This window comes from Choloepus didactylus, chromosome 5 (assembly GCF_015220235.1).
Source record: "Choloepus didactylus isolate mChoDid1 chromosome 5, mChoDid1.pri, whole genome shotgun sequence".
NCBI lineage: Eukaryota > Metazoa > Chordata > Mammalia > Pilosa > Megalonychidae > Choloepus > Choloepus didactylus.
In genome coordinates this window covers 46,875,358-46,902,571 of record NC_051311.1, presented here as the reverse complement: position 1 = coordinate 46,902,571, position 27,214 = coordinate 46,875,358, and the positions used below count along the sequence as shown (strand labels likewise).

Sequence of the window (27,214 nt, the reverse complement as noted above, 5' to 3'; positions counted from 1 at the left end):
CTTGACAAGAGTGAAAAGTAAAGTTATGTGGCCTGCGGGTGTTTCTATTGTCAGGCAGGGGACAGTTTCCCACATTGAATGGAGTTTGAAAGAATGGTGGAAGAGAATGAATCAAGTTATGCTTTGATAATGTCATGAGTATGACTGGCTATGTGTGGCAAAGGCTCTTACTTGCTCAGGCCCCTCAGCCTGCATGTCACCTCCTGAGAAAGCTTTCCCCAGCCTATTGGGCTAAAGGAGCAACTTTTCCCTCTCCACTCATTCTCCAGCAATATTACTCTTCTATTTTCTTCAAAGTAGTAATTATTACCTGAGATTACCTTGTTCATGTGTTTGTTTATTGTCTGTCTCCTTCTCTTGGACTGAAAGTTCTACAAAAGCAGAGATCTTGCCTGTTTGGTTCACTGTTATATCCCTAGTGATTAGCACAGTGCCCAGCACACAGAAATGCTCATTAAATATTTGTTGAATGAATGAATGAATGAATAAGTGAAAGCAGTATAAGGAACACAGGTCTGAGAGTGAGAAAAATGCATATCTACCCAACTTCAATAGGATCTCTCTCTGTTTTTCACTAACTATTGAAAAATTCTTTTAAATTTATTTTCATTTTTATTATTTTATTAGAATAGTTGTGTCTTTACAGAAAAATCATGCAGAAAGTAGAGAGTTCCCATATTACTACCCCATTCCCTATCATTAACATTTTGCACTACTATGGCTATCTTGTTACAATAAATGAACCAATATTATTGTAATTATGTTATTAACTATAGGCCATAACTTACATTAGGGTTCACCCTTTGTGTTGGACACTTCTTTGTTTTTTTAAAAATTTTTATTCTGGTGACATACACAATAGAAAATTTCCCATTTAACCACTTTCAAGGATACAATTCAGTGGTGTTCATTGCATTCACAATGTTGTGTGGCCATCACTACCAACCATTACCAAAACTTTTCCATATACCCAAACAGAAACTTTGTACCAATTAAGCACTAACTTCTCATTCCTTATCCCCACCCCCATTCTTGGAACCCTGTATTCTAATTTCTGATTCTATGAATTTGCTTATTCTAATTATTTCATATCAGTGAGATCATATAATATTTTTTCTTTTGTGTCTGGCTTATTTCACTCAACATGATGTCTTCAAACTTCATCTGTGTTGTAGCATGTATCAGAACTTCATTCCTTTTTACAAGTAAATAACATTCCATTGTGTGTAAATATCACATTTGATTTATCTATTCATCACTGATAGACACTAGGGTTGTTTCCTTCTTGCAGCAATTGTAAATAATGCTGCTATGATCATCTGTGTACAACTATCCATTTAAGTACCTGTTTCAGTTTTTTGGGGGTATAGACCTAAAAGTGGGATTGCTAGGTTATGTGGTAATTCTATACTTAACTTTCTGAGGAACAGACCTCCTTTCAGTGTTGATGTTGGAAGATGGGACTCACATATATCTTGTAAACTATGTTGTATCAGTGTGGCAGCCAGACTCTAAGGTGGTTGCCTATGATCCTCACCCTTGCTATTCATGCCTGGTGTCATCCTTTCCCTCTGACTGTCAGTGGGGCCTGTGACTTGCTTCTAGGCAATAGAATATGGCAAAGATAATGGGAATCACTCCTGTGATTACATTATGTTACTGAAGTCTCCATCTTGCTAGCAGACTCCCTCTAGATACTCTCCTTATTGGCTTGATGTAAGTGGCCATGTTGAAAAAACCCACTTGGCAAGGAACAGCAGGTGGCCTCTAGGAACTGAAGGCAGCCTCCAGCCAACACCCAACAAGAAGCAGGACCCTCTATCCTACTATCTCAAGGAAATGAATTCACTCACAGGAAGCACTGAACCATCACCAGTCATTTACACGTTAGGGCTCACAGAGGGTTTAAGAAGAGATTTGGATAGAAAAGTGTGAGACAAAGGCTTTTGACCCTGAAGAGGATGGCTGTGGATGTGTGGGGATGCTCAGCTAGAGACAGACCTCTCTACTGTCAGTATTTTGCCTAAGTCTTGGCCATATGTCTGCCTCACTATACTGGTTGACTATATGCTTTGAGTCTTGAGAATGATCTGATAGGGAGAGTTCTGTTCACAAGACCCAAGGATGGAATAAGCAAGATGGAGCTCAGATCCAGGAACCCTGAAAAATCCTCCAAGTTGATGCTAACCTTGGCAGCAGGCAGGCAAAACCAGAAAAGGCAAATCAGGGGCAGTTGATAGCCCTAGCAGTAACTGAGCCCAGGGGAAATTTGCATCCTCACTGAGCAGAGTACATCTTTGCTGCCTAGCCTGACTCCTCCCCTCTAAGTGAGCTCTCACTTAGATGCAGTCTGAGCACTCTTCTTATATTCCCATGAAAGACCAAAGGAAGAACTGCAGGTAAGGCTAGGAGAAGACCAGGGACAAAGGCACCGGGTGGTGATTAGAGCAGGGGCGAACATGCAACCAGCACACACCACCTTCTTTATGTCACTCTTTGTCCTGCTGTGTCTCCTGGGAATCACGGCCAATGGCTTTATTGTGGCGGCTCTGAGCCGGGAATGGAGGCGATCCCGGAGACTGCCCCCCTCTGACATGATCCTCCTTAGCTTGAGTGCCTCCCGCTTCTGCTTGCAGTTGGTTGGAATGGTGAACAGCTTCTACTACTTCCTGCACCTGGCGGAGTATTCCGGTGGGCATGCCCGACAACTCTTTGGTCTACCCTGGGACTTCCTGAACTCGGCCACCTTCTGGCTTGGCACCTGGCTCAGTGTCCTCTTCTGTTTGAAGATTGCTAACATCACCCACCCCACCTTCCTCTGGCTGAAGTGGAGGCTCCTAGGGTCAGTGGCCTGGCTCCTGCTGGGCTCTCTCCTGATCTCCACCATCGTCACCTTGCTGTTCTTTTGGGGGAACTATGTTATATATGAAGGATTCTTACATAGACACTTTATGGTGAACATGACCTACAAGGAATGGAGCAGTAAGCTGGAAATTCACTATTTTCTGCCCCTTAAACTTGTCACGCTGTCAATTCCCTGCTCTGTTTTTCTGGTCTCAACTGCTCTGTTGATTAATTCTCTGAGAAGACACACCCAGAGAATGCAGCGAAATATTCCCAGCCTGCAAGACCCCAGTGCCCAGGCTCACACCAGAGCTCTGAAGTCACTCATCTCCTTCCTTGTTCTTTACACTCTGTCCTTCATGTCCCTGATCATTGGTGCCATAGGCCTCATCTCCTCAGAGAGTGATTGGTACTGGCCCTGGAAAATTATACTGTATCTGTGCACCTCTGTTCACCCCTTTATCCTCATCCTCAGCAACATCAGGCTTCGAGGGGCACTAAGGCAGCTACTTCTTTTGGTCAGGGGCTTCTGGGTGGCATAGGTGGCATGATCTCCTGGAAGAGACTCTGGGGAGGACGACAAAACCAGAGCCGACCTACGGAAATGTCTTCACAGGCAGATGGCTCCTTGATCATGTTGCATGCTTCCTTCTCTGGGAAGGAGAGAAGAGTAAACTCTGGAACTCTCTGAGCATGCCTCCTTTCTTTGAGATACTATGAAAACGGGGCCCCGTAGCCCCAGAGAGCCAGTATTGTCCAGAGGCTCAGAATATAAACTTTTGTGTTTGTATCCCTTCTGTTTCTGGGACACTTCAGTTAAAAGTCTTGATTAAATGTTCCAACTTGTCTCGACTACCTACTGGGGAATGAAGAGAAAATGTATGTGTTTACAACTGGGAAGATGCAACTTTCTTGAGGACAATGTAATGGTTACTATGAGAGCTCCCGGAAAACATGGATTTGGCAGGCAGTGGTCAGGGCTGTGAGGGATAATTGCCTTTTCCTACATGGATGCTCTTTTTCTTTTATTGAATCTGGAAAATTTGGTTTTAACTTTATTAAGATACTGGCAAGTTTCTTTATACAACCGCATCTCTTTTCTCCTTAATATTTCCATTTTTCTGCCTTCAGTTTTCTCCTCTCTGAAGTCTGAGCAGCAGCCAGACTTTTTTCATGTTTGCTATCCCTGTAGGAAAAGACATTTTATGATTTTCTTCTTTTTCAAATAATCTCTGGGACTTTTTTTCAAGCAAAGGCCACAAAGTCCCACATGCATTGAATAAACATGTACTTTTCATTCCGAAAAACAAAGGCTAAACAATTTCACTTACTTTATGTCTAAAAATTATTTTAACTTCTTTCTTAAAAGAAAAGTACCAACTTCATAAAATTTATGTTTAAATATTGTTCTGAAGCATTTTGCTCCAATTACTATGCAAATATTTTTAGAAATGATTTTGGAGAAACTTTTAATTAGAGTTTGGTGTCTCAAAGGTAGGGTTAAAAGTTTTTGCTAGAAGATGTGCAAATTTCAGAAACTAATTTGCAAATGGATTCCTGATAGGGAGTTTTCAGTCACAGAGAATGAAAAATATTCCCTATGAAATAGGATACATGCTGCTAAGTGGATGCACGCTCTGAAGTGTGATCTTTGAGCAAATTGCTTTATATTTTTTATTTAAACATTTAGTTTTAATAGGTAATATATTTACATGGTTAAAAATTAAAATATACTGAAGATTATCTATAGAAAAATCTCACTCCTACCCCTTCCCTTCTGAGGCAGCCAATGTTAGTGGTTTTAAATGGTAAACCTAATTACCATTCATTGGTAAACCTAATTACCAATGAATAATTAGGTAACCAGACAACTAACTTACTCACATACTAGTATATTCTATACCAGTAACTAATTAACTAACCAACTAACTAACTTATTAAGTAACTATGTTCTTCCCATGCCTTCTACATAAATGTTTGCAAAATATGCACACTATTCTCTTCCTGTTCTTTCCAGTTAATGATATATTTTCGGAATCTATATATGTGGGCATATATAACATTCTCTCACTTTTTCTTTTGGTGTGGACGTTCCATAATTTATTTAACTAGTCACCTGTCTGTGGTCATTTAGACTGCTTCCTCTCTTGTGCTATTAAAGCAATGTTGCAATGAATAATCTTCTACACAGTAATCATACACGTGTAGGATAAATTCTAAGATGTGGAATTGCTGGGTCAAATGATAAGTGCATATGTAATTTTGCAGATATTGCTCTCCATAGGTTTGCATCAATTTACTTTCCCATCAGCAACTGATGAGAGTGATTGTTTCTATATGTTCAACTTTTAACCATATTGTTAGGTAAAAAATGGTATATTAGTGTAGTATTTTATGAGTGAGGCTTAACATCATTTTATAAAGCTAAGAGCCATTTGTATTTCTTTTCTATGGACAGTCTTTCTCTTCGTTCAATATTGGATTGGCTTTTGGTCTTTTTCTTATTGGTTCGTAGGAACTCTATTTGTGGTATGAGCTGTGAAAGCATCTCCCAACCCTAGTGTTTGTTCCCCTTATTATTCTTGACACAAATAATAATTTTTAAAGCTTTTTTTAAAAATAATTATAGAGTCACAGGAAGTTTCAAAAATGGTACAGAGTCCTGTATACCACCCCCCACCTCCACCCCCAGCTTTTCCCACCTTCCTCCAATGGTGACATCTTATATCTCCGTAGTAAAATATTAAGCGAAATAAATTAATAGTAGATTACTGTTAACAAGACTACAGACCTCATCCTTTTCTTAACCTGAATTTTTGTGCATGTTTGTCTGTGTAATTTTATTCCTCATATAAACTGGAGTAACTACCACTGCAATCAAGATACAGAACCATTCTATTACCACAAAAGAACTCTCTCATGCTACCTCTTTGTATGCATACCCACCCATCACTTAATCTCTGTGTTTGGCTTGTTTTTGATTTTTTAAATAGTACTTTTCCTGGAGAAATTTTGCTGAGCTTATCAAAACAATTTTTTAATGGCTTCTGGGTTTTTGTCACTTAGTTAAAGGTATTCCTCACTTTGAGATCATAAAAATTTTCTGTAATTCCTTCTAGTACTTTTGTGCCTTCATTTTTGCATTTAAATGTTTGAGTGATCTGGAATTTTTCTGGATATATGAAATCATGCATGCATAAATTTTATTTTTTTTCCAGATGATTAGCTTGCTCTTTTTACCCTATTAATTGAATAATATATTTCTTCCCCATTGATGTAAAATGCCACTTTTTATCATTTAATAAATTCCTGTGTATACTGGTTTATTTCCAAACTTTCTATTGTGTTTCACTACCCTGGTGTAAGCATATGCCACTCTCGCACTAATTTAATTCTAAGTTTATAATATGTTTGAATATCTGGTAAACTAGTCTGCTTTCATTAATTTTGTTTTTCATAATTTTCTTGACCATTATATTTAGAATAATCTTGTCTGGTCCCAAACAAAATTTGCTTTCTTTTTGTTTTTTAATTGGGCTCCTATTAGTGTATAGATTAACATAGGGAGACGTGTATCTCTATGATGTTGAGTCTTCTATCCAAGAATATGACATACTTTTCCATTCGTTCAAAATGTCTTTTGGTACATTCAGCAGTGTTTTAATTTTTTAAGAATATACATCTTTTACATTTCTTGTAATATGTGTTCCTAGGCAAACTTAACCCTTTATGTCTTAGTTTTCTGGTCCATTAAACAGGGTAATAGTAACTCCCTCAGAGTCGAAGTAGGTAATATATTTATATGACACATAATTAACACTCATGATAGTGTGTTTATAGTAATTATAACTCAGCTAATGTTATTATTTTTATTATTTTCTGTATTTGCATCAGTATGAAGAATGCAGAGAAATCAGAGTATGACAAGAAATTTTCTAGCCACCAGGAAGATCAGCTTTTCTGTTTATTTTCTCTCTCTTTTTTTCCATTTTCTTTCAGTTTCTTCCAATTAAAAATTTTTTTCATTTTTTTTTCACTTGTCAAACAGAACAAATATACTATGTGGGACTAAGATGAAGAAAAGCCAATAATGGCAGATAAAAAAATCACTGGGAAGGGATTCTGATCCTGAAGAAGGCCTGGAATTCACTAGATGGTGTCATTCTAAGAGAATAATTCACTTAAGTAGCATTTTGACATCAAGTGAAGGAGGTGAGAGAAAAGAGCTGAGAGTTTTTTGTTTGTTTGTTTGTTTCCCTCCCACTTTGGAGATTTAAAGGGGAGAAGAGGAAAATTATAATAGTTAGGAACATTGAGAGTTACTAATTTATTACCCAGCTATGTATCTCGAAATTTTATTCTACACCATGTTTTTAAGTGTTGTTATACTAAGCTGTTATATTTAGGAAAGAAAGGAAAAGACTAAGAAAATGAATTGGAATCCGGCGAAGTCACTGGGAGATCAGATATATTCATGGGGCCCTTTGCCATGTGCTCGATGTTCCACTGCCCTCTGCTGGTAGAGCTGCCTAATGGTAAATCCAGTTCAAAGCAGACTCAGGAAGGTTTATCTGAAACTCTTAATCCTAATCAGCCAGGAGCAAAAACTGCAGTTCTCTATTGAAGGTTTTATAAAAGGTATTTTATAAGATTTAACAGCATAGTGATGCAAGCCAATCTACAAACCAGGGTGTGTTAGCCTTTATGGAGACACGACTTGCTTGAGAATTTCTTTGGCTAACCTTGTTTTTGAGTGCTTACCTGAAGGCAGTGTGCTGTAAGCCACAGAGGCAGTCTCTGCGCTCACCGAGTTTACAGTATTGTGGGGAGTCAGGGATAAAGTGACTAGTCATACGAACAAGGATATAATTACAAACTGGGAAAAGTGCTACGAAGGACGAAGGGCAAGCACTGAGGCCTACAGGAGACTGGCTTTGTTTACAGACAGTTAGGGGTTGGGGGCACAGCATCACTGAAGATGAAACTGTGGATGAGATGCCATTTTTTAAACATAATCCCAGGGTGTTTACAATTTGCTTCAGGCTAAGAATCCTTGCTCTCTGTAGTGATATTCCTGGTTGTGTGATTATGTGAAGTGAAGTATGTTGTGTGTGGGAGATTTGTTTTGGATAGGAAGAGATCAGGTTTATGCTCGCCAAGAGAAGCAGCAAGGTGGGGCAGTCAGGAAACCCCCACCATGTGACTTTCCAGGTATGTTCAGAATTGCCACAGAACAATGTTCTGTCATATCCATATGCCCTCCCTTGTCTTTTAGTGACTCTAGAATTACTTTTTTCTAATATCTACTGCCTCCCTCATTCCTCTTCCTTTATTCTCCAGGGACTGAGCACCTTACAGTCTTAGGCCCTGAGTTTTGCTCTTCTGGGCTTCAAGCATAGATTTATTGTCTATAAAAAAGAAAAAAAAAAAAGGTGTGAAACCTTTCCCAGGTTAGTGCCTCCATGAGACTTGAACAGCAAACCCCAAATCCCTCCCTAACCAGGATGGCACCTGTGTAAACAGAGGGTTGACTCTTGAGATGTGGGATAGTTACTCAATGGATTGGTTTTTTTCTTCTCACATAAAGAAAAAAGAAAAAAGAAAAAAGAAAAAAAAGGCATCCTTTTTTTCAATTTTCAACTGCAAGATTTGTTCATTCATTTTGCTTCTAATATTTTTCTGGGCTCTACATAATTTCCAGTCTATACTTTCTAGCTTCTCTACTCTTTTAATCTTTGAACCCTACTTTAAACTCTACTTCGTCTATGCCATTCTTCACTGATTATGAGAAGCTGAATTATAAATAGTTGACTCCCTCCCTCCCTCCAGGTAAGCATGAACTAGGGAGTTTGTTAGACTAAAAGAAGGAAAAATGCTGTACTATTTATTTTTGTTATTAGTCTAACGTGCCTGGCGAAGAGGGAAGAGGCTAGTTTCCAGAATACTATATTAGGTGTGCTGTTCTCCATATCAAAAACATTGCTATCCTGCCTTTGACTGTAATGCAAATTCCTTGGCTGTTTTTCAAAGCCCTACTTTGCAGGCCTCTTTCCAGCCTTGACTCCTTCTCATGGTAACTCAAAATGAAATCTGTGCTCTAACCAAACTGGTTTGCTCACTCTCCCCCAGAGGTAACTTACGTTTTCTACCTTCTCACTTGGCTCATGTTTTTCCCTCCCTCATTAAGAATGAGCTTACTTTTCTCTACTCCCTCAAATTCTATCCAAATTCTACCATTTTCTAAGGCTCAATTTAACTTTTTCATCCCTTATAGTTAGAAAATCACATGGGTTTTCCTTCCACTGAATTCCATAGGGCTTTTAATCTCTGTCTCATGTCTGGCAATTAACCAAATACTGGCTAATTGTGCTCTTTGCATTGCTGGATTATGTTTTAATTTCTTTTCCTGTCTGTCTGTCTGTCTTTCCCTCTCTGTCTCTGTCTCTGTCTGTCTGTCTCTCTTTCTTTGTTTTTTGTATTTATCCTTTCCAAATCATCTCTAAATTGTGGGGAAGGATCTCCTATTGCACTTCTTGTGTCTCTTGCAGAACCTGGCATAACGTGTTGCACACAGGGGAGCTTAACACCTGTGTGTCTGTTGATTAATGTTTCCTTCCAGGACCCACATGGTGTTCCAGGGCCTATGATGTTCTTAACACTTAGGAGGAGGGAAGTTGTGATGATAACAGTGGTGATGAAGGGAGTCAGGGTTGAGCATGGACACGTTCATTAAATACGGTATTTGATTAATTGTACATGGTGAAGTTGACATTCAGGACAATGGTGAAAATGATTATGGCAGTTATGCTGATGTTTACTCAGTCAACAAATGTTTAACATTTCTGATGGCATGAACTGCTTCTGAATCTCTTTGGGAAAAGGCCAGAGTTAACAAAGAAGATTCCAGACGTTAAGTCATAATTTACCCATGCTTCCAAGAGTAGAGTTCAAAAGGAAAGAGTACATCTTTCCAACACACAAACACACACACACACACACACACGTGCACAGTTGCACAAACACTTTGTCCCTCAGTACAAGCTTCATAGTTCCTAGAGGAAGGCCTCCTGCTTCTGCTTCTTATTTATTTTTCAAACTTCTAGTTTGTGATCATTGTTTATATGTCTGTCTTTGTGATTACATTATAAGCATAATGGAGATAAGGTTCAGATCTCATTTATCTTCTTTTTCCCTTTATTAGAGAAGTTGTGGGTTTACAGAACAATCATGCATAAAAGCAGAATTCCCATATACCACCCTATTATTGACACTTTGCATTTGTTACAATTGATGAAAGCACATTTTTATAATTGTACTATTAACTATAGTTCATGGTTTAACTTAGGGTTCACCATTTGTATAGCACAGTTCCGTGGAATTTTTTTTTTTTTAATTTAATACTGTTACTTAACATTTCCTAACGTTACCTAACATTTCCCCTTTTAATCACATTCAGATATGTATATTTCAGTTCTGTTAATTATGTTCAGTTTTGTTCTACCATCACCATCATCCATTACCAAAACATATCTACGTTCCGTTTAGGAAACTTGTACATTTTAAGCCTTGATTTCCCATTCCCTATCCCCTCCCTGTCCCCTGGTAATCTATATTCTAGATTCTGACTCCATGAGTTTGCTTATTCTCATTGTTTCATATCAGTGAGATTATACAATATCTGTCCTTTTGTGTCTGCCTTATTTCACTAAACATGATGTCTTCAAGATTCAACAATGTTGTTGCATGTATCAGAACTTCATTCCTTTTTATGGCTGAATAATATTCCAGTATATATGTATAACACATTTTGCTTATCAAGTCATTGTTTGACAGTTGGGTTGCTTCTATCTTTTGGCAATTATGAATAATGTTTCTGTGAACATCAGTGTGCAAATATCTGTTTGAGTTCCTGCTTTTTATTCTTTGGGGTATATACCTAGTAGTAGGATTGCCAGGTGATACGGTAATTCTATATTTTCGGAAGAACTCCCAAACTGTCTTCCACAGCAACAGCACCATTTTACATTGCCACCAGCAATTAATGAGTGTTCCTATTTCTCCGCATCCTCCCTGTGCCAGTTTGGATTATGTCCCCCCAAATGCCATGTTCTTTAATGCAATCTTGTAGGAGAAGATGTATTTAGCGTTGATTAGGTTGGAACCTTTGAATTAGGTTGTTTCCATGGAGGCGTGACCCACCCAACTATTGGTAATACCTTTGATTAGATTATTTCCATGGAGGTGTGGCCCCACCTATTCAGCATGGGTCTTAATTAAATCACTGGAGCCATATGAAAGAGCTGACAAACAGAAGGAACTCAGAGTAGCTGCAGCCAAGAGAGACATTTTGAAGATAGCCATTGAAAGTACACATTTGCTACTCCAGAGTTTGCCTGGGAGAAACTAAGAGAATACCCCCACATGCTAGAGAGAAACATCCTGGGAGAAAGCCATTTTGAAACACAACCTGGGAGCAAAGGAAGAAGATGCCAGCCACGTGCCTTTCTGGACAACAGAGGTTTTCCAGACACCATTGGCCATTCTTCTGTGAAGTTACCCTATTGTTGATGCCTTAGCTTGGACACTTTTATAGCCTTAAGACTGTAACTTTGCAACCAAATAAACCCCCTTTATAACAGCCAATCCATTTCTGGTGTTTTGCAAAATGGCTACATTAGCAAACTGGAACACTTTCCAACACTTTTAATTTTCTGGTTTATTTATTTATTTAATAGCAGCCATTTTAATGGGCAGGAAATGGTATCTCATTGTGGTTTTGATTTGCATTTTCCTGAAAACAAATGACTTTGAGCATCTTTTCATGTGCTTTCTGCCAATAAAGATGTCTATTCAGGCCTTTTGCCCATTTTACATTGGGTTGTTTGTCTTTTTGTTCTTAAGTTGAAGTATTTCTTTATATATTCTGGATATTATATTAAAACTTTATCAGATACGCGGTTTCCAAATATTTTCTCCCATTTTGTAGGTTGTCATTTCACTTTCATGATAAAGTCCATTGAGGCACAAAAGTTTTAAATTTTGATGAGGTCCCTTTTATCTAATTTTTCTCATGTTGTTTGTGCTTTGGATGTAAAGTCTAACAAACCAATGCCTAACACAAGGTCCTGAAGATGCTTCTCTGTGTTTTCTTCTAGGAGTTTTATAGTTCTGGCTCCTATATTTAGAACTTTGATCCATTTTGAGTTGATTTTTGTATCAAGTGTGAGGTAGAGAGTCCTCCTTTTTTTCTTTTGCAAATAGAGATCCAGTTTTCCCAGCACCATTTGTTGAAGAGACTATTCTTTCCCAATTGAGTAGTTGTGCTGGTTTGAATGTATTATGTCCCCCAGAAAAAGCAATATTCTTTGATGTAATCTTGTGTGGGCAGACGTTATCAGTTTTGATTAGATTTCTTTGAGTGTTTCTTTGGAATGTGCCCCACCCAGCTGTGGGTGATGACTCTGTTGTAATATTTCCATGGAGTCATGGCCCCACCCATTCAGTGGAACTATATAAATGAGCTGACATATTAGAAGGAACTCAGTGCAGCTGTGAGTGATGTTTGAAGAGGAGCTACAGCCAAGAGGGACACTTTGAAGAATGCACTGGAACTGAAACAGGAGCTCTAGCTTACAGAGACATTTTGGAGACAGCCTTTGAAAGCAGACTTTTGCTCTGGAGAAGCTAAGAGAGGACAAACACCCCAAGAGCAACTGAGAGTGACATTATGGAGAGAAGCTGAAGCCTAGAGAGGAGCATCCTGGGAGAAAGCCATTTTGAAACCAGAACTTTGGAGCAGGCGCTAGCCACGTGCCTTCCCAGCTAACAGAGGTTTTCCAGACACCATTGGCTATCTTTCAGTGAAGGTACTCGATTGCTGATGTGTTACTTTGGACACTTTATGGCCTTAAGACTGTAACCATGTAACCAAATAAACCCCCTTTTATAAAAGCCAATCCATCTCTGGTGTTTTGCATTCCAGCAGCATTAGCAAACTAGAACAGTGGTCTTTGTCCCCTTGTCAAAAATCAGTTTACTGTAAATGTGAGGGTTGATTTCTGAATTCTCAATTTGATATCATTGGTCTATATATCTGTCCCTGTGCCAGTGCCATGCAGTTTTGATTACTGTGGCTTTGTAATAATATAAGATTGGGAAGTGTGAGTTCTCCAACTTTGTTCTTCTTGTTCAATATGACTTTGGTTACTTGGGGCTCTTAACCCTTCTATATGAATTTGATGAGTGGCTTTTCCATTTCTGCAAAGAACATTGTTAGAATTTTCCTTGGGATTGCATCAGATGTATAAATTACTTTGGGTAGATTTGACATCTTAGCAATATTATAGCCTTCTAGTCTATGAACATGAAGTGTCCTTCCATTTATTTAGATCTTCTTTGATTTTTTTTCAGCAATGTTTTTTAGTTTTCTGTGTACTAGTCCTTTACATCCTTGGTTAGATTTATTCCTAGGTATTTGATTCTTTTAATTGCTCTTGTAAATGGATTTTGTTTCTTGATTTCTTCCTCTGATCATTTCATATATATAGAAACACTGATTTTTCAGTGTTGATTTTGGACACTGCCACATTGGGTACATTTATTAACTCTAGGAGCTTTCTTGTGGATTTTTTTAGGATTTTTGTATATAGGATTGTGCCAACTGCAAATAGGGAAAGTCTTACTTCTTCCTTTCCATTTTGGATGCTTTCTGTTTCTTTTTCTTGCCTGATTACTTTGGCAAGAATTTCTCATACAATTTTGAATAACAGGGGTGACAGTGGGCATCCTTGTTTATTCCTGATCTTAGAGGGGAACTTTCAGTCTTTCACTATTAGATAAGATGTTAACTGTGGGTTTTTAATATATGTCCTTTATTATTGTGAGGAAGTTTCCTTCTATTCTTAGTATTCTAAGTGTTTTTATCAAGAAGAGGTGCTGGATTTTGTCAAATGCTTTTCTTCACCAACTGAGATGATGATGTGTTATTTTCTCTTCATTGTGTTAATGTAGTGTATCACATTAATTTATTTTCTTATGTTGAACCACCCTTGCATACCAGGGATAAATTCCACTTAATCATGGTGCATAATTCTATAATTCTTTTTTATATGCTGTTGGATTCAGTTTGCTAGTGTTTTGTTGAGGATTTTTGCATGTGTATTCATAAGAGATAGTGGTCTGTAATTTTGTTTTCTTGTGGTATCTCTCTGGCTTTGATATGAGGGTGATGTTGGGTTCATAGAATGAGTCAGGATGTGTTCCCTTCTTTTCAATTTTTTGGAAAAGTCTGAGCAGAATTGGAGTTAAGTCTTCTTGGAATGTTTGATAAAATTTCCCTGTGAGGCCATCTGGTCCTGAGCATTTCTTTTTTTTCTTTTTTTAAATTCAGTTTTAATGAGATATATTCACATACCATACAGTCATCTATGGTGTACAATCAGCTGTACACAGTACCATCATATAGTTGTGCATTCATAACCCCAATCTATTTCTGAACACTTTCCTTATACCAGAAAGAATCAAAATCAGAATAAAAAATAAAAATAAAAAAGAACACCCAAATCATCCTCCCCATCCCACCCTATTTTTCATTTAGTTTTTGTCCCCATTTTTCTACTCATCCATACATACACTGGATAAAGGGAGTGCAATTCACAAGGTTTTCCCAATCACACTGTCACCCCTTGTAACAGATATCGTTATACAATTGTCTTCAAGAGTCAAGGCTAATGGGTGTCCCGGACGGCGGGACGTTCAACGGAAGCTCCGAGTCCTGCGAGGGAGGAATGGTATGGGACAAGAGACACGAGGAATGACAGCAAGACAGGTTTCTGATCAAGCTGCAAAACTTTATTGAAGAGGCAGGGTATATATACTCTAAGGTAGAGGGAGTGGCTAGTACGAACGGGTGGCGGCCTAGGATTGGTGGCTGCAAAGGCGGGTGGCAGTCTAGGATTGGCTGCTGCTGTTGCTAGGGCGGATGGTAGATGTAAGGCTAGCACAGGATTGGTGGCTACTGTTGCTGGGGTAGAAGGCAGGTAGTAAAGCTAGTACTCTAGGCGCAAATCTTAGGCGCGAACGGCTATCACTTCCGTAGAAGGCTGAGGGCAACTTAAGCCGCTATTGCATCAGCCTTAGCGGTCATGTTGCATATCTCCGGCATCGCTGAGGGTGGATTTTATACATGCTACCTTAATCGTCCCCAACAAATGGGTTGGAGTTTGGTAGTTTCAGGTATTTACTTCCAGCTATTCCAATACATTAAAACCTAAAAAGTGTTATCTATGTAGTGTGTAAGAATGTCCACCAGAGTGACCTCTCGACTCCATCTGAAATCTCTCAGCCACTGAAGCTTTATTTTGTTTCATTTCGCATCCCCCTTTTGGTCAAGAAGATGTTCTCAATCCCACAATGCCGGGTCCAGATTCATCCTTGGGAATCATATCCTGTATTGCCTGGGAGATTTACACTCCTGGAAGTCAGGGGGGAGGGCAGTGAGATCACCTGCCAAGGTGGCTTAGTTAGAGAGAGAGGGCCATATCTGAGCAACAAAGAGGTACACAGGGGGAGACTCTTAGGCACAATTGTAAGCAGATTTAGGCTTTCCTTTGCAGTAACACTGAGTTTTTCTTTTTTGAGAGTTTTTTGATTACTGATTCAGTCTCTGCAAGTAATTGGTTTGTTATGATCTTCTATTTCTTCTTGAGTCAGCGCAGGTAGTTTGTGTGTTTCTAAGATTTTTTTCATTTCTTCAAGTTTATCTAACTTATTGGTTTACAGTTGTATATAGTGTCCTCTTTTAGTCCTTTTATTTTAGCGGGGCCAAGAGTAATATCTCTGTTTCCGTTTCCAGTTTCTGTTATTTTTATCCTCTCTCTTTGTTTTCTTTGTCAGTCTAGCTAAAGGTTTGTCAATTTTATTGATCTTTTCAAAGAACCAACTTTTGCTTTTGTTGATTCTCTCTGTTTCTTTTTTTGTTGTTGTTCTTTATTTCCTTTGTCACCACTAATTTTTTTTTATTTCCTTCCTTCTGTTTGCTTTGGGCTTAGATTGCTTTCCTTTTTCTAGTTCATTCAGTTTTCAGATTAGGTCTCTGATTTGAAGTCTGTCTTATTTTTTAAATGTAAGCATTTAGAGCTATAAATTTCACTCTCAGCACTGCCTTGTTGTATGCATAGATTTTGGTATGTTAAACTTTCATTTTTATTTACCTCAAAATATTTCCTAATTTTCCTTGTGATTTCCTCTTTAACCCATTGATTGTTTAAGAATATGTTGCTTAATTTCCACGTATTTGTGAATTTTCCCTTTCTTGCCCTGTTATTGATATTTAGCTTCATTCTATTGTGGTTGGAGAAGATATATTGTATGATTTAAATAATTTTGAATTTATTGAGACTTGAGAATCTATCCTGGAGAATGATCCACATGTACTTGAGTAGAATGTGTATTTTATTGTTGTTGGGTGAAATGTTCTGTATTTGTCTGTCAAGTCTATTTGGTTTAGAGCACCATTCAAGTCTTGTATTTCCTTATTGATCTTCTGACCAGATGTTCTATTAATTGTTTTTCCACTAAAGTACTATGGTTTTTAGATACCAATGAGAAAAACACAGTTGTACCTTAACGTCTGTTGAGAAAATACAAATAAATTTGCTAATTAATGGCAAAAATGGAAAGCTCAATAGCCATTTTAACAGCCATGCAGTTTTGGAATGCATCCTTTTGTAATCTCACATAAGCACAAGTCATCTCCTGAACACGCACACCACTGTTAAAAAACAAAAGAGCCAATGATAGTGTGTACCAGTCAAGAACACATCCTCTGATTCACCTGTAATTTAGTTAAGCAACGTTAATCCCTCATTCCAAATAGCTCCATAGAGACTGTCCCCTGGGTTAGAGAGGAGCCAGAGGAAGGACAGCATTTGGTGACATCGGAGCAACTCTGACCATAGCAGGAGAGTACTTTAAACAATGCCACTTCTGCATGTGGAAACCAGCACAATGACAGGGACTAGGTAGAAGTCACATTTCCCAGTGGAGGGAGATTAACCTTCACTGTCACTAAAGAGAGAGAGGCTCTTGAGGCCTGGTTACTTTTATTATCAAAACAACATCAATAACTGCACTTTCCGTTAAAATGACTAGAAAGAATTCAACATTGCTGTTTTTAAGATAAGGCTTGGGAGCTGTGGAAGTGGAATCACCTCTAAGACTGACTTTCACATGTTACAAAGAAAAAGATCCATGACTAGTCCACTGGAATCTGGTTTTGCTACATTCTATTCACAATCCCAAATAGAAATTATATTTCAATCCAAGACCAGATGTTTGGCCCATTATTCCAGCTACTCTTTTGTTAGGAAGGTTTATCCTGATACAAAGGAAACAAGACTCCATGTAGCATTGCTTATAAAGTCCTGTATGTGAGAAACTCTCATTTTCTTGGGTATCAGCAATGCTAGGACTTGGTAAGTTGTTAGGAAACTTTGACGGGCTTTCTGGCATAAGTGCTTCAATGATGATAGGGCCCTAGGAACTGTTCAGAACTGGACATGGTCATTTCTTGTCCCTGTAGCAATAACTCCACCATGTGGAAAAAATGTGCAGCAAAGAGCATTGGTCACAGGAGTAAATGCAATTGGAGTTTTCCGTTCCAGGGCTCAGATCCTGAGGACTCTGCCATCTGCCACTGTGGCAAGGTACAAGCCTTCAGGAGAGAAGCATACCAATCTCAGTGAGCTGATGTGGACATCACTGCCATCCATGGTGGGTAGGGGGATCGAGTTGGGTGTGGTGAAGTGACCTCAGCCTTTCGCCAGTGTAGGAGGCCCACATAATCATATTGGTGTCATAAGAAGCCATGACAAGCAAGGCAGAGTCCAGGGAGAAGTCACAAGAGATGACACTGCTTTGGTGGCTTCTGGATTAATGTGAACAACTTCATGCTCCGTAGAAGGACAGATTTCTTTCCAGCTGCAGAGCACAGCATGCTGCAGTCTGGCCAGATGGAGCAGCAGTAAACCCACTGCAAGTGGCCTGATAACACCTGAATCTGTTTACCATGTTTATTCAGGTCCCCGATGCAAAGAGTCTTGTCGCATGATACAGAGACCAAAATCAAGCTGCCATTGTGTGAAGCCCAGATCTCTTACAATGTCTTGGTGGCCGGAAAGATTCAAAAGCAGGAGCCCTGTCTGCACCTCCCAAATCTTGATCTGCCCATCGTTGAGTCCCATAGCAAGGATCTGGCAAGAGACATCTGGTCCTTGGGGATGGTGGCTTGCCCAGAGCTTCCTGCTTGGTGGAAAAGGCCATGGCTAAAGGCCAACCCCCAGACAATCTGACCACCGTCCAGGGTCTTCCCCTTCTGGCTGCCTCACCATTTTGGATCATTTTTGCTGCTTTGGTTATTGTCTTCAAAGCCTTTTGGGATGAACTGCTCCTCCAGCAGCCAGGGGATCAGCTTGACGATGCAGTGTCCTTGAGACCAAGCAAACCAGGAGCTGTCTGGGGAGAAGGCGACACTCCAGGTTTCACAGTTTCAAAGCTCAACTCTCAACAGGACTGGTGGGGGCAGCCAGATTTGAGCTCAGCCAGCAGCAGTGCCTCCTTTCCCGCCTCTGTGGAGGACACCTGCAGCCCTGATGGCAGGTGGTGGGTGCCTCAGCCCCCTGGGCTGCAGATGCTGATACAGCCCAATGTCACCTGCCCCCGCCTCAATCCCCACCCAAGCCCACTGCCGCCGGAGGAGGCCATCAGCTGCTTCCCGTCACATGGTGGCGGGCAGGGGCAGGGGCTGTTCTATTATTATTTTTTTTAATTGAGATTGTTCACAAACCATACAATTATCCAAAGATCTAAAGTGCACAATCAATTGCCCACGTTACCATCATACAGCTGTGCATCCATCGCCACAATTAATTTTTTTCAATTTGTAGAACATTTTCACTACTCCAGAAAAGAAACAAAGACAAAAAAGGAAACTCAAATCCTCCCATACCCCTAACCAGCCCCTCTCCGTTAATGAGTCATAGTATTGGTATAGTACATTTGTTACTGTTGATCAAAGAATGTTAAAATACTACTAATTGTAGTATATAGTTTGCAAATTTTTGAAAGTGGTATATTAAAGTCTTCTATCATTAATGTAGAACCATGAATTTTTCCTTTCAAATCTGTCAGTATTTGCTTCATATGTTTTAGGGCACTGCTGTAGGTGTATATATATTTATAATTGTTTCATCTTCTTGTTGAGTTGACACCTTTATCAGTATATAATGACCATCTTTGTCCCTTATAATAGTTTTTTACTTAAAGTCTATTCTATCTGATATTATTATAGTTACCCCAGCTCTCTTTTGGTTACTATTTGCATGGTATATATTTTTCAGCCTTTCACTTTCAACCTATTTATGCCTGTGAATTTAAGGTGAGTCTCTTATGAAGAGCATATAGTTGGGTCGTTTTTTATCCATTCTGTCAGTCTCTACCTTTTGACTGGAGAGCTTAATCCATTTACATTTAAAGTCACTACTGATAATCCTAGACTTTCTTCTACCATTCTGTTATTTAGACTTTATAAGTCTTAACCTTTTTTTTAATCAATTCTTCCATTAATGCCTACTTTTATATTTATTTGGTTGTGTGTGTGTGTGTGTGTGTGTGTGTGTGTGTGTGTGTGTGCGCGTGAACCATAATGAGTGCCTTCTCTTTCTATATGGATATATTTTTCATATATTTTTCCTTCTGGTTAACATGGGGTTAAAATTTAACATCCTAAGTATAAAACAATCATGTTTAATGTGATACCAACTTGACTTCAATAGCATGCACATACACTTTTTCTCTACCTCTCCATCCCCCCACCTTTCTTGTACTTGTTACAAATTACATCTTCATACATTGTATGTCCAAAACTATAGACTTATCATCACTTTTTATTCATTTGAATTTTCGCACCTGTAGAAAGTAAGAAGTGGAGTTACATACCTAACAATACAATGCAGTAATACTCTTTACCAGAGTATATTATTTCTTTATGTGACTTTGGACTTTGAACTCCCTTTAGAAATGCTTGTGAGGTAGTTGATGAGCTCTTTCAGCTCTTGTTTATCTGGGAATGTCTTAATCTCTCCCTCTTTTTTGAAACACAGTTTCACCATATAAAATTTTTGTTTGGCAGTTGTTTTCCTTCAGTGCTTTAAGTATTTCCACCCACTGCCTTTTTGCCTCCATGATTTCTGATGAGAAATCGACAAATCAGTCATTTGGGACACACTTGTAGATAGCTCATTGCTTTTCTCTTGTGGCTTTCAGAACTCTTCCCTTGTTCTTTGCATTCAGCAGTGTGATCAATATATGATGGTGTATTTTTCTTCATGTTTATCTTTTTTGATGTTCTCTGAGCTTCCTGGATGTGCATATTCATGTGTTTTGTTAAGTTTGGAAAGTTCTCTGTCATTATTTCTTTGAATATTCCTTCTGCCCCTTTCTATCGTTCTTTTTCTGGTACCCCAACATGCATACATTGGTATACTTGATGGTATCCTAGAAGTGTCTTAGGCTATTTTCAAATTTAATATTTCCCTTTTTCTTTCTGCTACTCTGCCTGTCTTGTTTTAATTGTTTTGTCTTTGACTTTGCTGATCCTTTCTTCTGTCAGCTCCAATCTGCTGTTGAAACTCTCCTGAGAATTTTTGATTTCAGTAATTGTGGTCTTCAACTCCAGTAGTTTTGTTTGATTCTTTAAATTTTTTTTAATCTCTTTACTAAGAATCATGGTATTACTCAAAGTTTTCCTGACATCCTTTAGTTCTTTCTCTGTATTTTGTTCATCTCCTTGAGTGCTTTTAAGATCATTTGTAAAAGTCTTTGTTTGATATATCCACATTCTGATCTTCACTGGTATTTTCAGGACTTTTGTCCTCTTCCTTTGGATTGGCCACCATTCCCTGTTTTTTATGTTTACCATGTACTCTTGTTGCATACTGTAAATTTTCATAGTTTAAAAAAGTTAACTCTGGGATTTATTTCCTGAGATGTTTGTTTCTTGATTTTGTAAACAGCTGGTGATAGGACTGAAATTTTCTGGAGCTTCAGCTCTCCTGTCAGGAATGTCTGCCCAAGGTGAATGCAGTGTGCAGGGTCCACCCTGTCTTTTCTGTGCCTGTATCTTGTCCCGAGCATGTGCTTGTTAGTTATTTTGTGAGTTCCCCCCTTTACAGGAGCTTGTATGCTCCCTCTAATTCCCAGAAGACAGACCTCTCTCTCCTGGGTGAATGAAACTGGCAAACCTTTGCTGTAGACTGTCCGTCTATATAGTTTCTTACACTCCTTTCACTGTTTAAGCTGCTTTCACAGGGAGGGCAATTTCTGGGAGGGGGAGAAAACCAGAGAGTAGTTTCCCAAGGCAGTCTTTCTCAGCTAGAACAAGGCCAGAGATCCACAAAGGAAGCACAGACTGGATCCAAAGTTCCTTGGAGAGGAGATAATGAAGGGTACCAGGAACTTCTTCCATAGATTCCCAAAGCTGAGCTCTTGACCTGCCCAACAAATACAGTCCTTAAACTAACTGTCCCCTACAGCCCTGAGGATGCATAGTAACTTTAAATGTACTCTTCAACCTCTTTTTTTCTGGGGTGGGTTAGAACAATGTCTGCCCTCAGAGCTGGGTCCTCAGCAATCCGAAGTTGCTAATCAAAAGCCGTGTTCAGCAACTGGCTATGTTCACCCCTTATCTTGGATAAGAGGATTTTTATGTCCCTTCAGTCATCCAGCAAGCTAACCAGGGGCTGTACTCCATGGCAGCCTGCTCCAAGAGTGGAGAATGGGCACCAATAAGCACCACAGAGAGAGCAATTTACTGGTCTTTACTATAATTTACCAGCCTCTTCCTCCCACTCTTCCCTGGAAGATGTATAGTATTCTACTGGCCTCCAGAGTTTCAGAATATTTGTTTCAGACAGTTCCTGCCTTTTAAATAGCTGTTCTGGTGGAAGAACTGAATTCTAGAGTTTACTTCTCTGTCATCTTCCCATAATCCCTCCCTCTTTCCATTTCTGAGATTTTGTATGTTTCTCTGTGGCAGATTGATTTATGTACCCCAGGGGAAAAAAGTTCTTAGTCATAATCCCATTACTGTGGGTGTGAACGCATGGTAAATAGGAACTTTTGAAGCTATTATTTTTAATTAAGATGTGTTCCAAATGAATCCTATTACTGGAGTCCTTATGAAGAGAAAACCATGAGGAGGATCCAGAAGCCAGAAGTCACCAGTAACTCAGAAGAGAAAGAGGAGAACATCACCATGTGACAGGAAAACCAGGGAATTCAGTGATTGCCAACCAGCCAGAATGCTACCAACCCTGGGAGGGAGCATGCCTTCCAGCCTCCAAAACCATGAGATAATAAATTCCCATTGTTTAAGCCAACCCACTGTGTGTTATTTGTCCTAGCAGAATGGAAAACTCTCTACCAGCCAGCATACAGTTCAGGGCACCAATAGTACCACTGTGCTGGAGCCCACCATGACAGCATGGTTGTGCATGACATTCACACAGGCCTCATGGTTCAGCATGTTGTGCCAAGTGGATAGTGCATGGTGACTACTCAAACTCCCCTGCAATGTTATTCAGGCTCACAAGCCAAGACATGGCTACCAGGGCCACACATAACCTTGGGGTCATCACTGCCACATTACACAGGAGTTCACAGGTGGCCACATAGTGGTCATAGGCTATTGTAATAGCCAGCAGTGGTACTCAATCCCCGCAAGGGCGAAAGAGAAGAGGAGCTGGAGTCCACATGAGGTGAAAGACATAGTCTTCTTCCCAGAAGGAAGTGCACCAGCATGTCGGGGACCTGTTGGCAGTGTAGCAGATGTCTATTACCAAGAGATTGCAGAGTTCGAAGTACATGGCCAGGTGGAGTCATATATCCAGCCCAGTCAGGAGGATGGTGAGCCCATTGCCCAGCAAGGTGAGAAGGTAGGTGGCACCAAAGAAATCCAGACTGGTCTTCCTGTCACTGGAGAGGCCCATTAGGCAAACTCACTCATTCAAGTCAGGTTGTCCCTCATGGAGCAGGCAGGTCAGGCTGCCAGGGAAGGAGGAGGGTTAGAGAGGCCTAATCATAAAGAGAATTCACAGCCAGAAACTGAAAAAAGGACCTTAAGTAGGACTCCAAGCATTTTCCTATTTTCTCCACTAGACTGCAAGCTTCTTGAAGTTAGGGATTTTTTTCTGATTTATCGTTTTATACCAAGATTCCTAGCAAATGTTTCCCAATAAATATGTTTTTGTTGGGTGCATGAATGAAAGAAGTTTTTAAAAGTGGCCTTGGAGATTTATCCCTGATTCAAAAATGTATGAGGTATTTTCTGGAATTCCTTCTTGTCCTTATTACTCAGGCTGGAGCCAGTGACTCTTCCTGCTTCTCCCATAATCAGGCTGGGTTCAATGACCGAGAGAAAATCACTTACTTACTTCTCACGATACTGATTAATCAGGCTTAGTCCTAGGTTGATAGGATCAGGGCCTCATAGAACTTATATCAATTATAGTTTATTTTGCAACTTCTTGAGATAATGCTATTTTCTTGGCAAAATTGCTGGCTTTTGTTTTAATGTTTAAGTATAAAAGATGAATAGACACATCAATTACTTGCAGTGAAAACATTTGGAAACTGATAGTACTCATAGATAAAGTCAGTAAGGAGGTGACTCAAATCCTTTGAGCTTTGTTATGGGTAAATCTTTTTGTCCATGTTTGCCATTGGAACACCTCCTTATTCATTTTGCTTGGTTTTAACCCCTATAAAAGGATAAAGTTATTATCATTTTCTTAGTACAAATGTACCAAGCAATTTTATGGTCTTTACTTCTTTGTTTGTTACCACTAGCAAGCAAGTCCCTTAGCCCCTGTTTCAATATTCACCTCATGTCACTTTAAAACATGGTGGAAGAAAAAAGTGTTATTGGCTATTCCGAGGATAAGGAGAGACCACAGGGACATGGGGAAGAGTCTAACTTCTAGAAAAGTCCATTTGGATGTCCATTAGGGAAGGTTTGAGAGGGAAGAAAAGGACTCAGAGAATACAGTTTGCTTGTGAAAATCCCACAGGACCCATGGTGGATACCAGTGCAGTGTTTTCAATATTTCCTGCATATTAGAGACACTTGGGGAGCTTTGAAAAGTCCAGAAGCCCAGGCCACACTGTGGAGCAATTAACTCAATCTGGAGTAGGTGAAACTCAGACATCAGTATATTAGTAACTTTTAATACTTCCCAGGTGATTACAGAGTGGAGCTTAGTTTGAGAACCATTGCTTTGGAAGAAACCTTTAACCTTATTTTTGAAGATTCCACATGGTTTTTGAGAGAATAATATGTTTTAAGATAAACCTAGAATGGCAGAGTCTTTGAGGGGGGAAGATCTTTAGAAGTCATTTGGATTAAACCCCATTCTTTGTTTGAAAAAGCTGGGGCTAACAAAGTTTAAATGATATGCCTCGAATCACGCTGTGAATGAATGAAAAAGTTATTCTGGATATCTTGTCTTTTGTGCTCTGGGTTTCTCTTTACCCTTAATTTTCTTTGATCTATCAAAAACAAATGTTCTAGAATATCTTGGACCTAAGTAAGAAATAGTGATTATTGAATGAGATAATGTATGAAAAAGCCCTTCATGAACTTGAAAGCATCATCTAAATGAAAAGGATTCATATTAAAGAAATGGGAGATGGACTACAAAATCAAATTGAATAGAAATGAAAACAATTCAACTCGAAACCGGGATTTGAAGATGGGACTTGAGTTGGCATGAACATGGAGGCAGGGCAGAGAAGATGGATCCTACCCTTTGCCACTCAGAGCTAGCTGGAACCCTACCCTTCTCCTTCTGTCAGTCCTTCTGTGGCCAGAAGGTGTTGCTATAGAAATTGCTAAGAATAGAAACTAGCTTTGGCATAATATACAGTGGTGAGTTTCTGAGCCCTGCACCTGGGAGCTCTCTGTCTACCCATAAAACCTGTTTCTTTTGTCAGCATATCAGTAACTAGGTTCTGGTCTCTAAAAATGACTCCTGAGTGCTGGGAACAGCAACTGAAATTTGTACCATTGAAGAGACTGAGATGCAAAATGAAAATAAGAGAAAGAATAAAAGCTGGAACAGTTTTTTAAATTTATTTTTCATTGTGGAAATATATATATATATATTTTCCCCCATTTTAACCATTTTTAAGTGATATAATTCAGGGTCATTAATTGCATTCACAATGCTGTGCCATCATCACCACCATCCATTACCAAAACTTTATCATCACCCAAAACAGAAATTATATACCCTTTAACCAGTGACTCTCCATCTTCCCCCGCTGGCCTCTTGTTGACTTCGAATCTGCTTTTTCTCTATGACATATTTTGTTTATCCACTCTTCCATTGATGGACACTTGGGTTGCTTCAATCTTTTGGCAATTGTGGATAATACCACTATGAATATTGGTGTGCAAATATCTGTTCAAGTCCCTTCTTTCCAGTCTTTTGGGTATATACCTAGCAGTGGAATTTCTGGGTCATATGGTAATTCTATGTTTAATTTTTTTCTCAGGAATCTCCAAACTTTTTTTTTTTTCACAGCAGCTGCACAGTTTTGCATTCCCACAAGCAAGGTTAGGAGGGTTCCTAGTTCTCTACATCCTTACAAACACTTCAAAAATACAGACAAGCAAAAACATTTGTACGATTCCACTTATATGAAATATCTAGAAGGATATTTTTTTTCTGGACATAGAATTCTAGGTTGACAGTTTTATTTTCCTTTTTGTGCTTTAAGATGACACTCCACTTTCTTCTGCCTTGCATAGTTTCTGATAAGAATTGCTGTCTAAACAAAATGTGCTCCTTTAAAATTAACAGGTATTCCTTGTCTCTTTTCTCTGACTGCTTTTAAGATTTTTTCTTTATCATTTGTTTTTTGGAATTTGATTATGATATACCTCAGTGTTTGTTTGTGTGTGTGTGTGTGTTTGTGTGTGTGTTTATCCTGCTTGGGAGTTGTGAGGCTATTGGATATGTGGGTTTATATTTTTAAATAAAATTTGTAAATATTTCAGTGATTATACCCTAAAATATTTTTAGTCTCCCTTCCTGTTCTTCTAGCACATATGTTAGTCAGCCTGACATTATCCCACAAGTCTTTTTTCCATCTTTTTTTTTGTCTCTGTGCTTTATTTTGAATAAATTCTATTGATATATCCTCAAGTTCACTGATCTTTTCTTCTGTAGTGTCTAAGCAGGTATTAATTCTATCTAGTGAAATTTTCACTTTAGATATTTCATTTTCCATCTCCAGAATTTCCATTTAGTTCCTTAACAAATTTTCCCATTTCTCTTGTTATATTCATATTTTCCTTTATATCCTAGATCATTGTCAAGGAAATTGCAGACACCTGTTAAGCAGCCATCACCCAGAGCTTTGCTACCCCCACCTACTTCTCTGGGAAAGTCACAAACACATGCTAAATGGCCATCCTCTGGCCCTCCGCTATGTCCACCTCCTTTACTATTGTGTGACAATCCACAGCCTGGGGGAGATGTTAAGTCTAATGCAAAGGCCCTGCCAGACCTTAAACCTGGAAACTGGGAACAAGCAGCCCCAAATGGTTATCAGAACAGGAATTCTCAGTGGCAGGAACATCCCCCTGAGGTGGGTAAAAACCACACTCAGAGTATAGATATATCTTCCTTCTCCAGCATCAAGTGGGATGGGCAGAGCTGCTATTAACCCTGATGAGATGCAGTTTTCAGCCACTCTGGGAGACTGGCTATGATAGGACTTCTTTCCCTGCTCTTTTGGGCTGTTTGTGCTATGCAAGTGACAACGAGACTTGCCCTTTTTTGGCTCTTTATTCCATGTGATAAAGAGAGCATTTGCTGAAAGTTTCTGTTGCCCTAACCTATGTTCCCATGATGCACCATTGTAACAACTCAGTCCAAAATCATATGAAACATATTAATAATAGCCATTCTCAGTACTTATCTGCTATTTTCATCATCCCTGCCATTTCTGGGTTAGTTTGGTGACTGATTTGTCCCAAGTTATGAGTTCTAGTTTCCTTATTCTTCATATGCCTAGTAATTTTTTTATTGTTGGATATTGTGGTTTTTAAATTATTGAGTGCTTGGTGTTGTATTCTTTTAAAGCATGGTGGACTTTTTCTGATAGTCAGTTAAGTTACACAGAGAATAGTTTGGTCCTTTTGAGGTTTGTTTAGGTCAGGTTCAGTGTAGTCTTTATTCTAGAACTAATTTCAGTTGGCATAGGTTATTTGTTGTCTCCCTGTTTATTCAATAATATTTCTCAGCTC

The 27,214-nt window shown here is 39.1% G+C and overlaps 1 protein-coding gene and 1 pseudogene across 1 annotated transcript; one reads left to right on the top strand and one right to left on the bottom strand.

Annotated features, from left to right (window-relative positions):
• The first annotated feature begins 2,459 nt into the window (after positions 1-2,459).
• On the top strand, positions 2,460-3,386 carry TAS2R41 (taste 2 receptor member 41). The gene has a single exon (XM_037837417.1). The coding sequence runs from the start codon at positions 2,460-2,462 to the stop codon at positions 3,384-3,386; it is 927 nt and encodes a 308-aa protein (XP_037693345.1).
• A 13,871-nt stretch (positions 3,387-17,257) lies between these two features.
• LOC119535269 lies at positions 17,258-20,798 on the bottom strand (annotated as a pseudogene).
• Between the last annotated feature and the right edge of the window lie 6,416 nt (positions 20,799-27,214).

What these genes read in the sequence shown, in the direction of transcription:
- TAS2R41 (XM_037837417.1), top strand. Translation starts at nt 2,460, where the DNA reads ATGCAACCAGCACACACCACCTTCTTTATGTCACTCTTTGTCCTGCTG.